This window comes from Polistes fuscatus, unplaced genomic scaffold (genome assembly GCF_010416935.1).
Source record: "Polistes fuscatus isolate 324 unplaced genomic scaffold, CU_Pfus_HIC Scaffold8, whole genome shotgun sequence".
In the NCBI taxonomy this organism is placed as follows: domain Eukaryota; kingdom Metazoa; phylum Arthropoda; class Insecta; order Hymenoptera; family Vespidae; genus Polistes; species Polistes fuscatus.
Window position 1 is genome coordinate 4,939,793 of NW_025113162.1, and position 22,808 is coordinate 4,962,600.

General features: G+C 30.8%; 1 protein-coding gene across 1 annotated transcript in view; it reads right to left on the reverse strand.

Annotated features, from left to right (window-relative positions):
- LOC122524787 (zwei Ig domain protein zig-8) overlaps positions 1-22,808 on the reverse strand; it is a 269,914-nt gene that overhangs the window by 128,108 nt on the left and 118,998 nt on the right. The window contains exon 3 of the mRNA XM_043647216.1: positions 11,272-11,482. Coding sequence (XP_043503151.1) covers positions 11,272-11,482 — 211 coding nt within the window. The remainder of the gene's footprint in view (positions 1-11,271; positions 11,483-22,808) is intronic.

A 22,808-nucleotide genomic window follows, 5' to 3' on the forward strand; every position in this document is an offset into this window, starting at 1 on the left:
GAACGTTCAATTTCTATCCATTTCTGATCTAGGATCACTTTACAAAGGAAAACCATCCTAGGGATTGTTTGTTTATTTTTTTACTTGAACGGGGCTAGTATCGTTGACGATCGTTCAATTCGAAACATTCCCTTGGGCTCTTATTGCTTATCATACACACATATACACACGCACAAACACTATGGACGCATATAACACTATAAACTCTTACTACAGTGAAAATAAAAAGCTATCAGTTCTCAAGTCTTACGATATATCAAAAATGTAGGTGGACAATGTATTATTATGAGAATATTGTAAATTAATATATTTTATTTCATGAGTAATGATTCAATGATCTTTTCATTTTTGAAAAATTAATATGACCTTTCGTTTAAAAAAAGGTTACTCATCCCTAAAATGTAATCTAATCATTTTTCTTTCTCCTTGTATATCGGTAATAAAATTTATTATACCGTGACATTACAGATGTCATGTAATAATCATGTAATAATTAATTTTTCTACAAACTTGATAATTATCTCGACAAGGTATGTTTCCTATCGTCGGATGGATTCACGATAACGCGAAGAAATTTTATTCGTGTTAGAGATATATGTGTCGATGAGAGATCGGTATTAAGTACCTCATAGCACGTTCCTGAGATTAATGATGTAAGGGAAGGATAATCATATATAATATATTTGTTTCATTAATGAAATCATAAATCTTGAGACGGGCACTTATTCGAGAAAAGTAAAAGGGTTATAGAAGACGATGAGACAGATAAGAAGAAAATTATAATTACACTTCGGATTAACAAATATTCGTTGGAATAAATTAATGAAAAAATGTTACAATAATTTCAATCAAATATCGTAAGAAGTAATGTAAATAATAACACGCGTAATCGATTAACTGAAATAAAACGCGCGATCATCGTATCGAAAATTTTAGCAAACATAATCAAATTGTTGTATTCGATAAAATATTAAATGTAAACCGTTTTTCATTTATGTCCGTTGTTTAATCAACTTTCATTCTATATTTTTCGTTGTATTTCCATCAAAATTCTATCCCATTGCAATTATATATTACAAAAATTCACCACGCGACTGTTTTTGCATCAAAAAATACGAAGAAACTTTTTACTCGATCCAATATAATATATTTTATTAATTAAAATCTCTAAGTAAGTAGCATTTTCTACATCGTGTTATCGACTAATTAATTCGTTCTACGAAAGCAGAAGCTTGTAACCGCTATACTACGAATAGTTTAGCCCGCAATCTCAAAGTTAGAATAAAATTACAAGTTTGTAGTCGAACTTTAACATATTACCGATAAGATATTCTACTAACTGTAACGTTAGAAAACGTTAAGTCAAAAAAATCAAACGATTTTCAAAATTTCTAACACAAACACACACACACACACACAAATGATGGATAATAATATCAATCGGATTTATTCTTCCAATGCCCATTCTTTCCGTTGATTATAAAATCGATCGCAAATTTGAAGAGAAAAAATCCTTCTTATTCTTTTCAAAAATTAAATTCCCCGTTTACTATTCGTACGCTTTAACTTACAGCACTAAAGCAATTTGTCGTGAATCCAAAATCCTAATGTAATACACAACGTCGATACTTTTCTCTCTAAACGTTATTTGTCCCATGGGAGATAGAAAACTGAGATAGAAGGAAAGAAAGAGAGAAGGAAATAAAAAAATGAGGGAAAGAGATAGCGCAAAGACAAAAAAAAAGAAATAACACGCAAAAAGAGAGGAAAGACGTGAGAGCTCGAAGCAATCGGATTATAAAACGCGATAATGGAAGAAGCAAGCTTCATATAATGGGTGCGAGCAACGAGCGTGACAATTAAAAAGGCACACAAAAAAACATCGAAGAACAACAGAAAGAAGAGAGAAAAACGAAAGAAAGAAATAAAGACAGACAGACGGATAGACAAACAGAGATAGATAGGGAGAGAGAGAGAGAGGGAGAGAGAGAAAGAAATTTAACTTGCAGTATACATGGCATCGCAAAATACCAGAAACGCACGCGAGAACACCGATGTAAACGCGTGTTCGCGTTATCGCGTTAAGAAAAGAGAAAAAAACAAGTTTTTTTCTTCGACTAGTACCTCTACCAATTAGTGCTAATGACTTCATATAGTCTCTCTTTCTTTCTCTATTTTTTTTGCTCTCTCTCTCTCTCTCTCTCTCTCTCTCTCTCTCGTTATTTTTTTTTTTACCTGTTACAAAGGTATACGCGAATTTTACATGTTTTGGCAATGACAAAATGTGAAACATTATTTGATAGGGGTACGAAACAAACGAAGGAATATCATAAAAAAAGAAAAAAAAAAAACGGTAACATAATTAATAATTTAATTAATTATTCGAAATTATACGTTATTATACATTCCACTATGTATTAATAAAAAATTTTCATTTTTGAACCTGGAGAGACCTGGAAATTTTTTAAATTACTCCATTAGTGCGCGAAACACTAATTGCTTTTGCACATTATTTTCCTTTAAAAATACAAGTAAAACAATACACTACGAGTAAACACAAGTATTGCCATATTTTAATAACTTTTTAATTGTCGACACGACGTTTATTTCTCATTTTGTTCTAATACCCCTACCTCCCCCCCATCATTACATTCATCCAATCGTATATTATTCAATTTTTTTTCTTTTTTTTAATCCAAATTTTACAGACAATTTTATATAACATTTATTCTAAATAATCAAACGAAACGAATAAAATTATATTTCACAAAATATATATCTCATAAATTCGTCATAATTATTCGATTATTATAGAAAGTTATAGTAATATATTTATATATATATTTCACACTCTCTCTAAAAATAAAAAAAAAAGTATACGATAAATTTCATTCAATGCAAAAATGAAAGAAAGAAAGAAAGAAAGGAAAGAAGGAAAAAAGAAAGAAAAGAGAAAAATAGAAAAAGAAGTAAACAATAAGGGGCTAGGGGGTGGGTGGATGGGGGAGGCTTTAATGGGAGAATCGAATGCAAAACGTATATCGCTCGACGTCACGGAATAATCAACGAATTAGCATTAATTAGTGCGAACGATCGTCGAAGAGGTTCGTACATCGGATGAGGAGGTGAAAAATGAGAGGAACAGGGCAGACCGAGGGGAAACGAGGGGAGAGAAATGAGGAAAAGAGAAAAAGAGAATAGAAGAGAGCACGCGAGGCTCTGTGCATTACTTTTCGTTTTGTGATAGTGATCGTGCGCTCGTGCTCGTTATTAGCTTCGTTATCATCGATATTGGCTCGCTAATTCCGATGGCCCTTGTAACGGCGTTAACGGCTTAACGGTTAATATATGTGCTTACGTTTGACTCTCCAACATCGAATCGAACTATCGAACCCCTCCCCCTTCCCCATCCCACCCCCTTTCTCTTCTAAGTTTCCTCCCTCCTTCTAAACGTTTCCCATTCTCTACGTATGTATAAAGGCTATAATAGGTACACGCGTTTTTTTACTGTTATATGTTATATATAAAGATATATATATTGTATATTATATTTAATATTTATAATTTTATCATTGATATATATATAGTTTAATAATGAATATTCAAGAAGTCTTATAAATTAAATTTGTATGAACGGATGTCATTAAAGTGAGATGTGGTGTGTGTGTGTTTTTGTTTTGTTTTTTTTTTTAGCTTTTGTATATAAATAAATATATAATATATATAAATAAGAATTATATATATATATATATTTGATTTGTAAGTATTTAGTACAAACGTTAATATGTGTGTAAGAATACGTGAGAACAGGAATATATGCGAAATTATATTTCAAATTTATAATCAAATAAAAATTGGTTATTAACTTATTGAGATAAATATTATTTTGAAATATATTATTATTATTTTTAATTCCTATGCCTATCTCGTTAATATTCTTCTAATTCATGTGAAAAAAAGAAAAGAAAAAAAGAATTCTATTCTAAATAAAAAAATAAAAACAATACCCCGGCACGCAAATTATTATTATTTCCAGACTTGTACACCCCCGTTTTCTTGTTAATGACGAAAGGAGACATCTTTTCTCGAGAATATCTTCCTTTTCTACGCGCTCACACGATACTTTCCATCTTCACGATGACGTTTTGATTACACCTTCATTGTTCTCTAAGCTGATGCTGGATTCACATCATATTTTTTTCATTTCCTTCAGAATTTTTCAATATCAGCATCCGGTATTGCCCAGACACACGTGCACGAGACCACACCCGTCGTTGTCTTCGTTATCCTCCTCCTTTTCCTTTTTCTTGTGTTCAGCTTTTCTACATATATTTACGTAAGTTATACAATGTTATCTATGTATACGTCTATATATTCTATCTATGTATGTATATAAATATGTATGTGTGTAATCGATATATTATCTATTCTTCAATTTTCTGGATTCTATCGATGGATTTCAACTTATTATTTTTTCTTTCAAATTTTAACCATTATTTAATTCTACCATTTATTCTAACAATCGTAATTAAAAATCTCTAATAAAAATCATTCGAATCGTTCAATCGAACTTTTCTGCGTCAAAGATTTAAAAAAGAAAAGAAAAAAAAAAGAAAAAAAAAACAGAAACAAAAAAGGAAATTTATTTTCTAGAACATCTTTTGTCTTATTCCTTTTTTAATAAATTAATTAAGCAAGCTTTTCTCAACCTTTATACGTATTTTCAATTTAGGCCGACTTTTAAATTAATCTCGTTACACTTTTGTAATATATAAAATAAAATGCATGAACGAGCACAACTCTAACATATATGTGTACATATATATATATTTGTTGAAATTCTCGGGGATGTATATTTCTTTCATTTCTTTTCAATAGCGAACGCAAGAAAGATCTTTCCCGTTTCAACGAGGAGAGTACCGGTACAAATATCACCGTATATTTTCCATTTACCTCTCTCTTTCTTTCCTTGAATTGTAAACCACAGCTGGTAATAGAAAATAATGTAGACAAACAGTGATTGTCAATCGCGAGTTGAGTTTCAAGATCGTCAGTTAAATAGCGACTAACAATAGATGACAGAAAATATTCGAACAAATATCATCTATGTTCAATCAAAAAATCATTAATTACATTTTCGGCCGAAAAATAATTGATGTAACTAACATTGCTTAAAATTTTATAAACAATTCAAAAAAAAGTGCTCACTGATCCATATAAAAAGCATCAATACTAGTATGTAAAAGCATTAACAAAAATCATACTTATTCCAATCCTGACTTCTCTCATGAAAAATTTATTTCACTTGATCAATAACTCAGATTAATATAAATGTTAATTAATTACATAAACATAGACGATATTTATGGAATAAAATTATCTTTACACACTAATTGGAAATATATCGTATTAAAGAAAATGTTCATTTAAAAATGAAGTTTATGTTATTAAAATATTTTAACGATCGTCTTGTGTTAAATAAAAGTAGGTTTAAATAAAAATGATCAAAATGTGATAAATATTATATATGAAAATAATAATAATAATAATAATAGTAATGTGATTTGGTTATTTCGTTTCACGGGTATCTCGTCGAGTTACGTAACGTGATAACACGTTGCGTGACTGACCGGATCCGTTTTGACGTTGCGTATTATCCTTGAACGTCGACGCCTGTACACTGTTTCGAAAACTCATGCTGCTTAATTAACATTTTCATCGAGCACGTGCCTGTCTACATATGTAGTCAGATATGTATATGCGTGCATATAACATATGTATATATGTATGTACACGTCGAGTAGCTAGAATAGAAGCAACATCAGCATCAGCATCAGCAGTAGTAGCAGCAGTAACGTTTCCCTGGCACAAACCTCCGAAAGCATATCGATTAGGTTTCAGGACACATACACATACACACATACATAGACACAAACGTTCTCTCGAGCCAATGACGTCCCGTACGATGGACATTGCGGTTAATGTCGTCCTCTCATGTAAGAACGAAAGCTGAATCTAGAGGAACGCCAATGAGAATTTTCCTCCCATGGGTTTCTTGCCTTTTTTTGTTTCTTCTTTCTCCTCCTCCTATAATGCAAGAATTCCTTTTTCTCCTCTCCGTAACTCGGTCATTCTGGTAAATTTCTATTAACAGATATCACGTTCCTACGAAAGTTACTTAAACATAAAAGAAAAATGAAGAAAAATTCACTACTCTACTGGTTTTGATAAAATTCTCCGCCCTGCCTCCCTGTTATTGTCAAATGCAGATTCGTTGAAATAATATGTTGAAATTTACTAACGAAAGAAAATAACAATAATAATAATATAATTCAATTATATTCGAGAGAGTATATACGGATGTCGTACAATAATAACATACAATATTCTATAAATATGTATTTAAATTATACTTTAAAATAATCTTCAATGATATGAAAATAATAACGATAATTTTTAAATATAATATATAATAATATAATATATCTTATTAAATTTCCTTCTAATTGATAAAAAAACCAAGTAAAATTTGTCTTTATTCCATTATAAGAGAAGAAGAAAAAGAAGAAGAAGAAGAAGAAGAAGAAAAGAGTTAAATTCGATTGAGAATTTTCTCTAACTATTTTCCATACTATTTTCGCATAATCGATAAGAATCTTCTTTGGTATCGTTCATTTTTCCTTTAGTTCTCTTTCCTTTTTTATTCTCTTTTATTCTTTCTTTTTTTTTTCTATCTATCTATCTATCTCTGTATCTTTCTTGAAAGCTTTACAAGTATTCGAGGAAGTAGTTCTCCTTTAAGGATTCTCCGCTGTCGTTGGTTAACACCGATGTACATAGATTCAACCGTCGGCCGCCTGCATTAAGATATCCACGACTCTATGGAGTTAGAGAAATGGGTACGGATTTACTTCAGAAACGTAGGGTCTACCCGTTGTCCTATCCACAAGATGCTTTACAAATGAATACAGGACAAAAAACGCATTACGTACTAATCCAACTCGTATTTATATCTCTGCGTCAACTCGTGTTGCGATGATAATATATTTTTCAAGAGATAATATATAGATATACATATACATACTTATATACATACATACATGCATATATGCATAGATATATGTATATATATATATATACGTGTGTACTTTAGTTAACCAACTATGTCATTTCCTCAAGAGAAATTAACTTTTTCATTTTAATGAAAATTTTTCTTTTTTTTTTCAATTATAAAATTCTGCGAGATGTTCATTTATTAAGGATTACGAACTAAAAAAATATATTCATTATTTTTGCGAAAGACAAATAATTTATATTTAATTGTAAATTAACCGATGATCGGTTGACAATCTATTTTTTTTTGTTTTTTTTTTTTTTCAATTAAAATTTTTACATTCAATTTTATTGCTTCGCTTTGTTATTATTTTTTGTTTGTTTGCTTTATAAATGTTGTTTTATCTTTAAAGACCAGTGTTTTGAATAATTAATATTATTCAAATAGGTTCGCTTAAAACGTTTACAATTAAACTGTAATATCTTTCTAATAGAGGTAAACCGATCGATGAGATTTTTTTTTACAAAAACTAAGATTGATGTTACATTATAATTACAAAAATAATATAAATTGATCGAATGTGTGTATGTGTGTATGTGTGTGTAAAATATGAAACTCTGACACGAAGAAGTTCTTTGAGAATACTTAAAGAACATCGATGAAATAAGTAGTTTTTAAACCGTGAACGTCGTCCTCGACATTTCCAATTTTAGTTCGACATCGAGATATCGAAAATTGACGGTAGTTTGTTCCTTTCCTATCAGTGGACAGAATCGATCCTCTTAGATACCTTTTTAACCGATTTTTATCTCTATTACTGTAAGTTTCCTTTTTTTTTTTGCGGCGAAACCGTTGATTCGATTTTATTTTCTTCTTCTTTCTTTCTTTCTTACTTTCTTTATTTCCTTCTTCGACTATAAAATTAATTGAATATGATCTTTACCAATGGAAAATTTCAAACCTTACCGATTCTATTGACTTTATTATCTTTTCCAAGTATTATTTACATTTAGAAAAAAACTTTGACAAATATTTTAGCTTCTTAATTTAAACGGTTTAATTTATAATAATACAAATATTTCTTATTTCTTTTCCCGGTATTTTAAAAATTATTTTAAGAAGAAGCAAATAAAGGGAATAGAAATTGAATGAATTGAAAAGTACGCGTTGTATCGAAAATTTGTTTTTTTTTTTTTTCATTAATTATCGACAAGAACAACGATCTTTGAATAGACGAACGCGATTAGCGTATGATTTTTTAAACAATAACCCGATTTAAATAAGATCTATCGATTAACTCTTTTAACCTTTTTTTTACGAGTGTATAAAGTAATCAAGTTACGAAACTTTCTCATTTTTCTCTACAAATTAATATTAGATAACAAATAGAACAAAAGGTAGAAATCGATATGTAAAAAAAAAAAGAAAAAAGACAAAAGAAAAATACTGAATTATATCGAATGATTTTTATTTGTAATACAAAACTGTACGTTAAATAAAACTCATCAGCAACGATGATAATTTTACAGCATATTACTTATTTGCTCATTTACACATTTACTCATTTACTCACTGATTGTGAGTCATTGAGAATTATAATACGTACACGATTCTGTACAAAGAATGGTAACACGAAATTTTAATCAGAAATAAAAAAAATGTTTAAACTAAAAAGACGATTAAAAAAATTGAAACTTTGGGAATGTATTCTAAATAAATTTACTATATTATTATCAATACAGTTGGAATATTCGAAAGAGTTTGTTAATCATTATAATTCGACTAATACAAAATTCTGCATTCTTACAAAGGACAAAATTTTCGTAAAAATTGTTTACAATCGTTACAATTAATCATAAATATCTTTAAATAGCATGTATACCTTTTACGAACATAGATTTATATGAACTTTTTTCGTAGATTTGATCTCACAGTAAATACGTAGTATATCTATCTATGGTCTCAATCATTTTGAAGTATTCTGTATATAAAATAAAATGGTAAAAAGAAGAGATTAGATAAAAAAAACCACACACGCACAAACACACACAAAATACACAGGACACGTATAGAGAGAAATAACGAAGTTCAAAAAAGCAAAGAGCGAGGAATAGCATCGATGCGATTAAACGAAATACGTTCGAATCGTCGTCCGATAGCCGTAAAAGCGAGTTCGAGAGGTGCTTTTAGTCGCAATGAATACGTGTAGCGGTTCACGGCCACTGGAAAGTGGATACCCCTTTTACTCAACTTAAAACTCCGAATTTTGTCTGCTAGGGAAACGAGCGTTCTCCTGTGTATGTAAAGTAAATATCTTTTGAACGACCATAAACGAACCTGGTTTTCATTTGTAATCGATATAAAACGGTCTCCCTTTTTTTTCCCCTATCATCAACAAATTTTACACTGATTATTCATGATAGCGTGTTATAAATAAAATAATAAACAAAATCGAGCACACACATTTTAAACGTATGCAAATATTATATCGTTGATCGAACGTTCCATGGAAAAAAAAGAGAAAAAAAAAACAAATAATAAAATATCTCGTTTCAACTAATCGAGATATAAAACAAAAAGAAAAGAAAAGATATCGTTGTTCCAAAATTTGATATTCAAATAAATGAAATAATAAAAAATACAATACGAAAAAATAGATATTAATATTTGTGTCGATCAAATGTATAGTTTAAAAAAAAGTCCTAAAGTATATTGTTTCCACACATACATACACACATATACTCATATATATTTATATTATCGAGGATCAAACGTTTAAATGAAAAAATAACAGAATATCTCGTTTCAACAGATCGATAGTGTATCAATAATATACATACATATATATATATATATATATATAAAAACTAAAATTCGACAATTTTCAAAACTTCTTCAACCACCTCCTATCTTCTTTTTCTTATCTTATCAAAGAGTACGGTGAACACGAAGAACAGGAAGACCGACGTTACGGTGAAAATAACGCAAAGCCGCGAGAAAGGAAAAGAGAACGGAAGAACCTGCACGTTTGAGATTTGCACGGTAAACAAGAGAGATGGAGAGAAAGAGAGACAGAGAAAGAAAGAAAGAAAGAAAGAAAGAAAGAGCTTTTTGTACGTCGGATTTGTAAAATTGATTCCACCATCGAGTCCGTGTTTACGACGTCGCCCGCTGCACGAACGACAAGCCGTGGCCCGAGGAAAAGAAAGACGATTTATTTCGCGTCAGCTTTTTTCCCTTTCCCCTTCTCTTTCCATTCCCTTATTCTCTCTTTCTCTCTCTTTCCTTCCCCCTTTTTACTCTTTCTTTTTCAACTAAACGCCACGGACGTTCCGCGTACATTCGCCAAACGATACGAAAGAAGAAGACCAGTTCACCAACCTGTTTTCCTCAAGCCTCTTATCGACGACCATTCTCCACTTTTCCTCCCCCTTCCTCCTCCTCCTCCTCCTTCTGTCCACGATTCTCTTACTTTCCGCTTCGAAATTCACGGACTCGTACCTTTTCCCTTTCTTCTTCTTCTTCTTCTTCTTCCTCTTCTTCTTTTTCTTCTATGGATTTTGTTCCTCTCTTTCTTATCAACCTCCTCCTCCCACCCTTGCCACCCCTATATCCCTTCACCTACTCTCCCCCACCACCCATTTACTTACTCTTATCTTTTTCCTTTTCCACTACAAGCTCTCTATGTTGCCACGAGATTTTAATGTCAATGTACGTCTTCTCAAAAAGCTCTTCCTCGCGATCACAAACAACAGCAAGAAAGTAAATTTATGAGCCCCCTTCTTTGTATTTCCGCGTCTTCACTTTCATCCCCCATGCGAAACGATAGCAAATTGTATGGGTATATGTAGATTTATATATCAGTAAGTCGTAAGAAAGTATATCTTATGAAATATAAGAATATACGTTATCATCCTAACAGTATCTCGGTTATCATAAGACTATGATTTATTATTTACAAATAATAAAAAAAATCACTTTAATAAACAAATATATAAATTAACAGGTATGGAAAAGCATTTTTGTTTAGAACTTAATTTGTGGTGTGTGTTTTTAAAAAATTGTATTAATAATAAATATTATTTGGTTATTAATCAATGATTCATGATCTATATTAGAAAGAAGTTGAACGAGTAATTTATAAAAATTACTTAGTAAAAACTAGATTCAACGTGACAAGAAGTTAATTTCAACTGAATAATTCCAAGTATACTCACCGATGACGTTTAGAGTATAATTCAACGACATCTTCGGCTCGGTGCTGACCTGGCACTCGTAAACCCCGGAATCTCGTTCTTGAGGTGACTTGATCTGCAACGTCCAGTTTTCAGACTTGTCCGGATGGATCACTTGGAACCTTAGATCTGAAGTATACATAAGGATTCCGGCGCTAAGGATATGCATATCCCTCTTCCGCATCCAGGATACCTACGAAGTAAGAGTATGTTAAACTAAACAACATCGATCATTCTTTTTTTTTTCTTTTTCTTTTAAAAGCTATACTCGAAGTAAATGCAGTAAGAAATATTCGAATCTCCCCACTGTATATTTAAAACGATCAATATATTTTCTTGTAATGCAATATTTTTAAATTCTCATATATCTGTATATGTAAACATATTTTAGAATTATGAAATATTATACGAATTTAAAGTAAATAATTAAATAACGAACGATATGTAAAAATAATCGTAGAAGTACGTATACAGTGAGTCCCAGAAGTATTCGTAACCCTATTGTATATTTAAAACAATCAAATACTCTTATCAGATCAATAATTGATCAATTATTTGAAAATTTAAAAATAATTTGATAAAACGTATATTAATTATATAAATGTTCTACACTTAGATAATCAATATGTTTATCGTTATAATACAGAAGTAAATTACTTTGAAAGGTAAATTTGAATGAAAACTGAGTTAAATTCAACTATTTAAATAGTCTATTGAAATGAACTTTAATGAAAGACAAATAATGAACACATAAAAGCTTCTCTAAATAAATCGTCATGGGGTTATTTTTACAGTAAACAACGATCGATATTAAACATGTTCGTCCGCGTATTTTATCGTTCGTTCGAGATTCATAATGACATTTATAGGACTTTATAACAAATCAATGGGAACAAATAAAAAAAATCAAGTAGAGAGAAATCGTCAAGAATTTAATGAACTCGGTGAAGCTCCAACGAACGATTCACCGTGTGTGATTTCGTATTGTACAAACGGCCACAGGCTAATTTTGGCATCGCAGGATCACCGCAAAATAGAAGAGGAAGAGAGAGAGAGGGAGAGGGAGAGAGAGAGGGAGAACTCGGAGTTTAGCAACAGTAATACTAATCTAAACGAGCGATAGTAGGAAGCTGCTTGTATCAAACGGATTGATCGTTTCTACCAAACTCACGATCCTCATCGATTGACCATGAATGTCACGTTGGAAACTGAGTTCCTTATGAAAGCTTCTACAACCACTAAGTGAATCCAATATGTGTGATCAAAAGCATCCCACAACATTCTATGTCGTATACCATATACCAAAAGTCTCTATTACAACTTTCTAGTTGTTTAATCGATCTTCTATCTATTATCGATTGATCCGATCATCGCTCAAAATTCATTTTAATATTAACTATTTTTCGATTATACAAAAATATTATATATGTATTTAAAAAAATGTGATTGTTGTAATTGACGACACGTAGTCGTATAAATCGCATAAAAGTTTTATCTTCAAAACAAATAAACATTATTATCCGATCGAATTATTCGTGTGTTAATAAAAATAAATAAAAAATTAAAATAAACGAGATCCATAAATGAAGAAAAAAAAAATCTAATAAAAATTATCCCTGAAAGAGAATCTTTAATTTGTTATCTTTCAAAGTAAAATATCTCGAGCAGTAAAGAAACTTTTCCTTCAACAGTCTTCCTTAAATCAGTATTACATAACATGGAAAACTTATCAAAAGAGAGGAAAAAAATGGACGAGAAATTTCGTACCTAATAAAGTAAAGGTCTTCTCTCTTACCATTTCTCTCCTCGGAAGATCTTTCTCAAACGACGTCGGTTGATCAACTGACGACTAATGCGTGTTTCTCATAAGTAAACGGGTATCCACGAGGAACGGCAAAGTCACGGATGTAAATAAAAACATAAAAGATGGAACGTACCGACACACGGTGTAACCAAATTCCGTATACGTGTTCAAATGATAAAGACGTAGTATAATTTTGTTGAAAATTAATATCTCTCTCTCTCTCTCTCGCTCTCTCAGGATTGTTGAAATAACTGATTATACGAATCTGATAATTATTTTTGCAAACACACAAAATGATGGACTTTTTAATTGAAATTTGATTCTATTATTTTTAAATTATGTTTTAAAATGTATTTTGTTCTTTTTAGAATAAATCAATTTATTAGCGTATATTATATTCATTTTTGTAATTATATAATGATATAAAGACTATGTCGCATACTTGCTTTTTTGTATTATAATAAAATTAGAAAGTGTATCGAATTTTATTATTTCTACTCATTTATAAGACGCAATAACTTTTCACTGAACAAATGAATATTACAACTTTTTATAGTTTTAATTATTCTACGATGTGTCATTTTTCAAATAGACACAATTATTAAACTTAAAATTATCTATCAAGAAAATGCGAAGAAACATTTTTCCCCAGCTCAATATAAATATGTAAACTTTTTTTTTCGATAAAATACGTAAATTCGTCGCATCGAATTATATAATTAATTCGATCGAGATCAAATTCGAAAGTAAAATGAAGAGGATAAAAAGTTTGTATTCATGGCTAATCAATTAATTCGTTATCTTTATGATTAATCATTGGCCAATGATCGGCATTGTTTCAATGTCTATGTAATAAACGCATACCACATCAATAATTACAATTGCTTGAATAATCGTGAATGGATGATGCCTCATGGGGATTACCTATGGTGGCTTCTCTCACGTTTAGTATAGCAATATCAAAGGGAAAACAGATTAGCTGACTCGCTTTTCTAATCAAACAAGATGATGTTTCTAAGAAAATCAAATGTTCCCATCGAATCTTGAATAAATGCTTATATGTATTGATTGATAATCGATTTAATAATGGTCGATTAATTTAAATTTGAAATGCATATCAATTTAAATTTTAATGTAATAATAAAAAAAAAATTCCACTATATGGTTTACTTATATTAAATGTACAAATGAATAATTCAGATTTTTTTTTCAATAGTTAATTCAATTAGTATTAAGTTTAACTATAATTGTCTTGTATTTTAAAACAAGATAAAATAAAATATATAATTGATAATATTATTAAATACTTTGTAAAAGTCAGACAAAAAGTAAAAATGATTTAAATATAATTATTATCATTAAATCACGAATTTAATTTGAACATATTTCATAATCAATAGAAACACAGTAGAAATAATGTACCAATGTACCATAAAACAAATGTACATACGTATGAGAATGATGTATTGCAAATTTACGGTTTCCCATTTATTGAAATTAATTGAATTTTCTTTATACGTAGACTTTATAATTAATAATATTGTTTTGAAATACAATAAAAGAAATATATGCAGCATTTTCTTTTGAATAGAATTCATTAGACCTACATGTACATATATGTGTGTGCAAACGTGTATTTAATGAAATGTTCTCGATTAAAATAGTACTACAGTCTCTATTCAAGAGTAAATATCATATGTATCCTTTCCGATGGTTAATCATTATTGATACTATTATGGAATTTCCATATTTGAAATTTATTTTAGTTGAGCGTTCGTATCTTTATTTTCAGGAAAAATAATAACTTCAATGAGAAAATGAGAAACTCATAGGCAATTGTAGCGAAATCGAGAAACACGAATTTTTTCAAAAAAAATAAAAGGAAATAATTTTAGGTGAATTTATTCGAAACAACGAGAGAATTAAGTTTATTTCATTTTTTATTCTAAATACAACTAATAGTGTTATTGATTTATCGGATAGTGGGATTTAAAAATATTTAAATTCCAAAGTAACGAATATCTATGATACTTTTTATCCCTTATATATATAACACACATAGCAAGTTAATTGCCTTCTTTAATATATTCTTCTCCCTGATCTCCACCATTTTTAATCAGTTAATTAAAGCACTCGTCACGAAGATGTAATTAGATTCGTGATAAAAGACTAAAGTCTTATACTATATATCATCTTCTTCCTTACTTCTTCTAATAAAATTGTTCTGTCTTCTATTTTTCGGTACTAATACTTTATTATTTAAATACGTCTCATTATGTTTGTAAAAAATAGATTTAATTGTAAAATATATATATGTTAACTTATTTTTTGTTATTTATATCAGTTACCTAATAAAAATAAATATGTTTCATTTACTTTGTAAACAACGATACTGCATACATTAAATTTTGTCTTCGCAACGAAACAAAGTAAAATTACAATATCAACAAAATTGAAAAAAAATATGATGTTGTTTTTTTTCGTACGCTCAATTATTCATGTATGCATATAAAATGTATATATCTATAAAATTATTATAAATTTAACTATTTGTTAGAACGATTCCCAGTTATGGTTTTGTTGGCATGTACTGTCTCACCATGTTCTACCAATTTGCATGTAATTTCTGTGCATCGCCAACGCTTTTCGTCTGAATATTCCGAGAAATGTACGGAAAACGAACGACATCTATACGCGTGCATTTGCCTGTTCAGTGTGGCATTTCCACGGTTTCTACAACACCACATAAGATACAACTGTACTATTCAAAATAGCTTAATTGTATGTTAGACTGTTATCTGATACTTTCAAAAATATTTCATCTATTCAAATTACAAATTAAACTACTACGCGGATTGTTATATTTATATTTCATGCCTTTTAAACAAATTTGACAATTTTTAAATGGTCCACGAGAATTACATCTATGATATAATACAATAATAGAATTGAGCGTTTGTTGAAATGTAGTTTACTGGATGAAATATTAAAATCCCTCTCTTTGTTTCTTCTTTTTTTTCTCTATTTTTTTTTTGTCGTGGATGTATTTACAAGTAATTTCTAAAATTTTAATAAAAAGTTCGCGTATATACATATATATGCATACGTGCATATCTATGTTATTTAAATATCACTACTACTCGATATTTTTCATTTTCCCCAAACAAAAAGTACGTATGATCGATTTTCGTAGTATATTAAAATAAAGTGACGTAAATCCTTTATTTCGGAAAATTGATTTTTCCCCATCAAATTTTCGAATGCTTTGTTAATCCTGCGAACGTTGTTTAAACGAATTTTACTCAACATCTATAACAAACATCTAGATGTAACAATGACGAACGAAAAAAGAAAAAAAAAATAAAACGAAAATTAAAACTAGTTATTATAAATTCAAGCATTATTTTTACACGGACCATTAATTGCTATTTCGAAAGGTATTGTCTTTATCGCGCAACACGAGTTTGCACTTCTTTTTTTTTTTTTATTTTACGTTGGAAAATGAATGCGTCTGCATGACTTTAGCAGAAGCTTTAGGACAGGAGGAGGGAAGGGTGGGTGGGGGATAGGGTAGAGACGTTATCCTTCTCCGAAAACAAAACTAATTTCAACGCAGCTGCTGCTCTGCGGCGTATTCATCATCCAGGATCCAAGACGCTCCCATAAGAACGTCATTCCTTCTAATGCCTTTCTTTAAAATCTTCTATAACACCACTTGATGGTTTCCATCAGTATGCTTAACCCGTCCGCCTTGAAAATGTCCTCGAGTTAGACAGAATCTATAACCATAACGATAACAATATCTATCGCGTTTAAACACAAGCTCTATCATTTATATATATATATTTTTTATATATATTACGTATTATTTATATTACACATTTATTTATCGAATTAAAAATGATTTATTATATCTTCGAATATTTTTCTAAATATTTTTCATACGAAGAAACCTAATTATTTCCATACGAGAAAGAAAATGTATATTTCTCATTTATAATTAGTGAATTTATATGATAAACTTTTTGTGTATTTCAAAAATTATTTTATTTTATATTATTTTATGATCGTACGATGAATGGTCAATCTTGGTTATTAATAAAGATTCTTATCTTAAGATACATTTAAAGACATTTTTATGAGGAAGAAAATGAAAAATGTTCTCGCAATTCGAGAAACAAATTATAAAATGTTGTTCATTTTAGTTTCGTGTGAATTAAAAAATAATACGAATAAATTACATTCGCACAATATTGTTGTTGAACAATATGCAAACAAAATATTATGAAATATTATGAAAAAGAAAAAAGAAAAAAAATATTAAAACTATTTTACTACGTTGTGATAGATAATTCGCGTGAAAATAAAACTTTCATCAAATTTTATCGAAAGGTTATCGAAAATGGAGAAGCTATCCAATTGATATCAGATATTATAGAAAAGTTAAGAGGAACGATAGATAGAGATCCTTAAGATATTCTCGAAATAATTTCAAATTGGGGGGAGTCTCTTAGTCACGTAACTTATGTAAGACTAGTTCCGAACTTAGAGAAGATGTTCACTCAAGCGCTAAGTATAATCAGTTTCAATTCCTACCACGCGGAATAGCGCCTGATTGAATGTCTATGAATACAAGAGAAAGAGAGATAGATAGATAGATAGATAGATAGATAGAGAAAGCGATTGAGAGAGAGAGAGAGAGAGAAAAAGAGAAATTTTTCGAATTACTTAGAAAACAGTTCGTACAAAGTAAACTATTTGGTCGATCTCACAAATATCTTGCATCTGGACAGAGTAGTTAAAAACTCTTTTATTTTTTTTTTTTTACTCAATCCTTTTCTTTCGTTTTCCTTCGATCGATTAACCCCCACTCGTATACGCACGAAAATAAATTATCGACAATTCTTTAATATTTTTCTCTTTTCGTTAAAACTATTAAACTCCTTGAATCTAACGTTTCTACGTAGAAATAATCTATTACCACAAATATTTTTGTCAGAGATTAGAAATATTTTCAAATAGATAAGAATTCAATTATTGTTTATAAGTTCTTACATTATACGTTTTTCATTTTCCACGCACGATTGATTATATATACTTACACGATTACGGTAAAAACAAAAATTATATTCAAACGTTCATTTTACTTTACAACGTACCGAAATAATATAATATTACTTAAGATATTACACGCGAGAATTTAACTTATTTCTCTTGATAAAGAATGAGAATTGGAAATTTGTGAAATTCGCGAGAATCCTTTTTATTTTTTTTTTTTTTCCCTTAAAATACCGTAATTCCCTCTTCGAATTCTTTTCTAAGAGAAATCTAGCTAGGTTGAATAACAAGTTCTATTGCAAGAAAGAAAGATAGAGTAGGACTATAGAATAGAAAAGAAGTGAAACGAGGGGGTGTGGAAAGGGTGGAAAGGGGGGAAGGGGAGAGGGAGGGGGAGGGAAATGGGGAGAAAACGGGAGTAGGGAAAATGGAAAAGAAGGAGCATAGGATATCCATAGGCGACGGACCACTTCAAAGAGAATTCTAACTCGGAATTAGGGTAGAGAGCGGAAACGGTTTCGGTGGAGCCAAGGCTCTTCTTGTTAAAGTAAACCGTTTCCCGCAAGGAAGAATTTCCAAGCCGAATTTCGAAAATCGAAGACCTGGTTCTTTGCTTCATTTTCATCCTTAAATCCTTCTCTTATTTTTCTTTTATGTTTTTCTCTTTCTCTGTCTCTCTCTCTCTTTCTCGTTCATTTTATAAAAGACGAGTAGTAGTATATAAAACGAGACATTTGGTAAAGAATAAACAAAAGAATATAGAACAATCTTGAATATTTCAAACAGCATTGGTTCCTGAGATTCATTCGTACCGTTTCGTATTATTCGTAAACTCGCAATAGTATTTTCAAGTAAAATATATATATATATATATAGTATATATGTTTGGTGATTATAAGACTGACGGGAAATAATTTTTCCATTCCGAAACTCGTGAAAAAGAGAAAGAAAGAAGGAAACAGGGGAAAGAGAGAGAATGGGGTGGATAGGGGTGGCTAAAGAAAAAGACAAAGATGATGAATACGGACCAATCAAACACACAATACGATATGGCTAGAGGAAATGAATTCGGAGATAAGTTGGGCAGACATTAAACAAATCGAGAAAATAATCGCTACGGCGATTCATCAGTTTTAAAAGTTATCACGATGCTCAATCGACGGAAAGAAAAGTCTTAATTAATTTAAAATAGTATCATGGAAGTAAAAAATGAAAAGGGACGGGGAGAAAAATAGTAGGGAAAATAAAGATGAATGAATGTGTGAGTGAGTAAGTGAGTGAGAACGAGAGAAAAAAGAGAATAAGAAGGAGAAGAAGAAGAAGAAAAAGAAACGGAAACGGAAATGAAAATGAACAAGTGAGATGGTACGATTAGTAAATAGAACAAATAATCCCACCGGTATAAAACTTTTATTATCTGTGCATTTTTTTCATTCCTCTCTTCTTACCCTCACCAATACCTGTAGAAGATATTTGTACGCAAATCCAGACTTAAGCTATTCAAGTTGTCGGTATGAGAGAAATGAGAATGAACGAATTGATGAAGAGAAGCAGAGAGAGAGAAAGAGAGAGAAAGAGAGAGAGAGAGAGAAATGAAAAACAATTGATGCAACACGATATAAAAAAAATTTCAACACAATGCGAATAATTTGAATAGAAAAGTTCCCTGCCAGGGAAAGACGATCTTTTTTTTCATCGTCTTAACATTTGAAAGATCGTTGAGACGAAGTTTCACTTGACTACTAACAGATAAAGAACGTAATCGGTGTGTTGTTAGTATAGTAATCTCTAATCTCAGCAAGAGAATTTTTCTCTTTCCTTTATATCTCTCTATTTTTACTCGTTCTTTCTTAGAAAAATAAAAGAAACGAAGATGATATCCCATAAGACAAACCATTTTCTCTAACCTTGATCCTAACTTAAAATAACTACGACGAACTCTACGATGCTTCCACTTGAAGTCATAAATTTATACTCTTTTTCTACCTTTAGGATCATATTATGATAATGACATTTTTCTCTACAAAATTTTAAAATAATTAATTATTCTTCTGTAAAAAATATATAAAAAAAGAAGAGTATCCTAAAGCGAGTAGAATATTTAAAACTTAAGGTACAAAAAAAAATAATCTGGTCGACCTTGACCCTAAAGTAGTATGCTAGGATCTTTTTTAATTTTCCACCTGACACTTCAGCTGAAGCACTTTCGTATAACTCATATTTCACATTTTCTGAACTAGACAATCCCTCTCTCTCTCTCTCCGTAATCGGTAATAAATTCCAAAGAAGAGGCAAAAGCCACGCGTCAACGTCAAAAGGATTTCCTCATCGTAGTTCGTGAATGTTCTCTCCCTCTCTCTCTCTCTCTCTCTCTCCTCTTTCTTTGAAAGCATGAAAACGTCTCCGTAATGCTGTCGTTTTACAGTAGATCCATCCTGAGGGCTTTCTGCTTCCTAGTATACACATTCGAGATGCATAGTTTCGTCAACGATGTTTTCTCTTGCGCGGATTCTTCTCGAGCATCGAGGTCTTCTTCTTCTTCATCGTTACCAGGACAAAGGCTTACGAAAGTGCGCCGGACTTTGCCACAAACACTGTTCCTTGTTGCATCTAACGAATTTAGAAACGTTGCATTAACTAAAATTCAAAAATGATATAGGAAATTCACCCCCCCTCCCTTCCTTCTTCATATTCTTTTTCCTATGTCTACTATAAATGCGTTAAAAGAATATTTCTTATTAAAAAGTAATAATTATCATAATACTTGGCATATATTAATAAGACAAAAATGAATCATATATTTCCATCGAAAAGTAAACGATTATTAACAATATTATCGTGAAAATCTTGATTTTCGTTCAATATTCTATTACAATGTAGATTAATTCATTTTCATATTCGGCAATAGCTATTTTTGCATAGTCCTTATAATCAGAATAGTGACAATGGATTAGGATAACGTAATCTGGAATGTCCACGTATGAACGTGACTCGGATAATTTTCATCTAACGAACGAACGAACGAACGAACGAACAAACCAACGAACGAACGAACGAACGAATGAATGAACGAACGAACGAACGAACATAGGTATCGATATTCTCGAGAGAACGTAGCTACGATCGTTTGATCATTGAAAATCGATTCGATTAATCATTCCCGAAACACTGTCCGAAAGCATCGACAAAAGTCGATATGTTATTTGCATTTCATTGGATCGTTATCGGGGGAATACAAATCGAGATCTCTTCTCGCAAGAAAAGATATATGCCAGATATAGATAGAAAGAGAAAGAGAGAAATGGAAAGAAAATAAAAAAAAAGAATACTAGAGAAAAAGAAAGGAAAAAAAAAGATGAGAGGTAGAACGGTTAGGATCAGAGACGAAGAAGAGAACGTTCTACGAAGAAGAGAGAACCAAGGTTGAATCTTGAAATCTTCGATGTAGCCTAGAAAAGTGAGAAATACAGAGAGAGAAAGAAAAAGAAAGAGAGAGAGAATAAAAGAGACGGGTTGAATCGATAGGTGAAAGAAGAGTTCTGCTTGCGAGTAGTTTCTAGTCGCTTCGTTCTCGTAAAAATGAACGCCAGTATTTTCTGCGTAGGTAAATTGGATTGGCAGTTTATTGGCAATATTCGTTTGCGTGGCGTAATGCCAGATCCGCGTGTACGTTTCACTATCGACTAAAATTTTCTACAATCTCGTTCTATCTCTATACGTATTATACGTATGTATATATATATACGAATACGTACAATAGATATAACACATGTACACGACATGTGTATTCTTTCCTTCTTAATCTATTTTTCTTTCTTTCTCTCTATCTTTTGTACATAGACACTTTCTATCTCATTCTATCCTATTCTCGTTCACGTTTCTTCTTTCTCTAGTTTCGTTTCATTTTCACTGTCTTTTCGTTTCTATCGTTGCAACCCATTCTCTTCTTTTACTCGCAAACATCGAGAGATATTCGTCGAAGCAAACAAACTCTTTTATTTTTTCTTTCTCTCTCTCTGTCTGTCTCTCTTATTTCTTTGTTTTCTTCGTTATTATACCTAGTTGAGATCGACAGATCAATGCATCAAGATAAGAGGGGCTAGGATTCGCGAGAACGTTTCAACGTCCTTCCAAATCTTTCATCATTTCTTTTCCTGTTTCTATTCCTTCCTTCTTTTGTAATCCCTATCTATCTCTTTCTCATTCCCTATTTCGAATCCAATCGGAGAAAGCGTGAAACCATTCTAGATTTTCTCTGATAATTCTTAACAGATGAAGCTAAACTTCTGTCGTATCAAATTCGATACCATCTATTTATTCCGACTAAACGAAGTTTGCAGTCGTAATCGACAAATGGATATCCGTACTTGTTACCAATGATGTTTAGAAACTTGAAATAATACTGAATCGTGGCGCACCAGTCTATAGACTTATTCTTCTTAGTCGATTAGAAGAGAAATCCTTTGACTAAACAAACGTATAAAGGATCAACAAGAAATACGTTCCAAAACATAGTGAATGGTAACAGAATACTCTTGGGCCGATGCGTTTGACCAATAGAATCGAAACATGCTTACGATGAATTGCTATTTTCTTCGATGAAATAGGCTTTCTGTGTACCATCAATGTACAACGATAACTAACGGTAGTACTATAG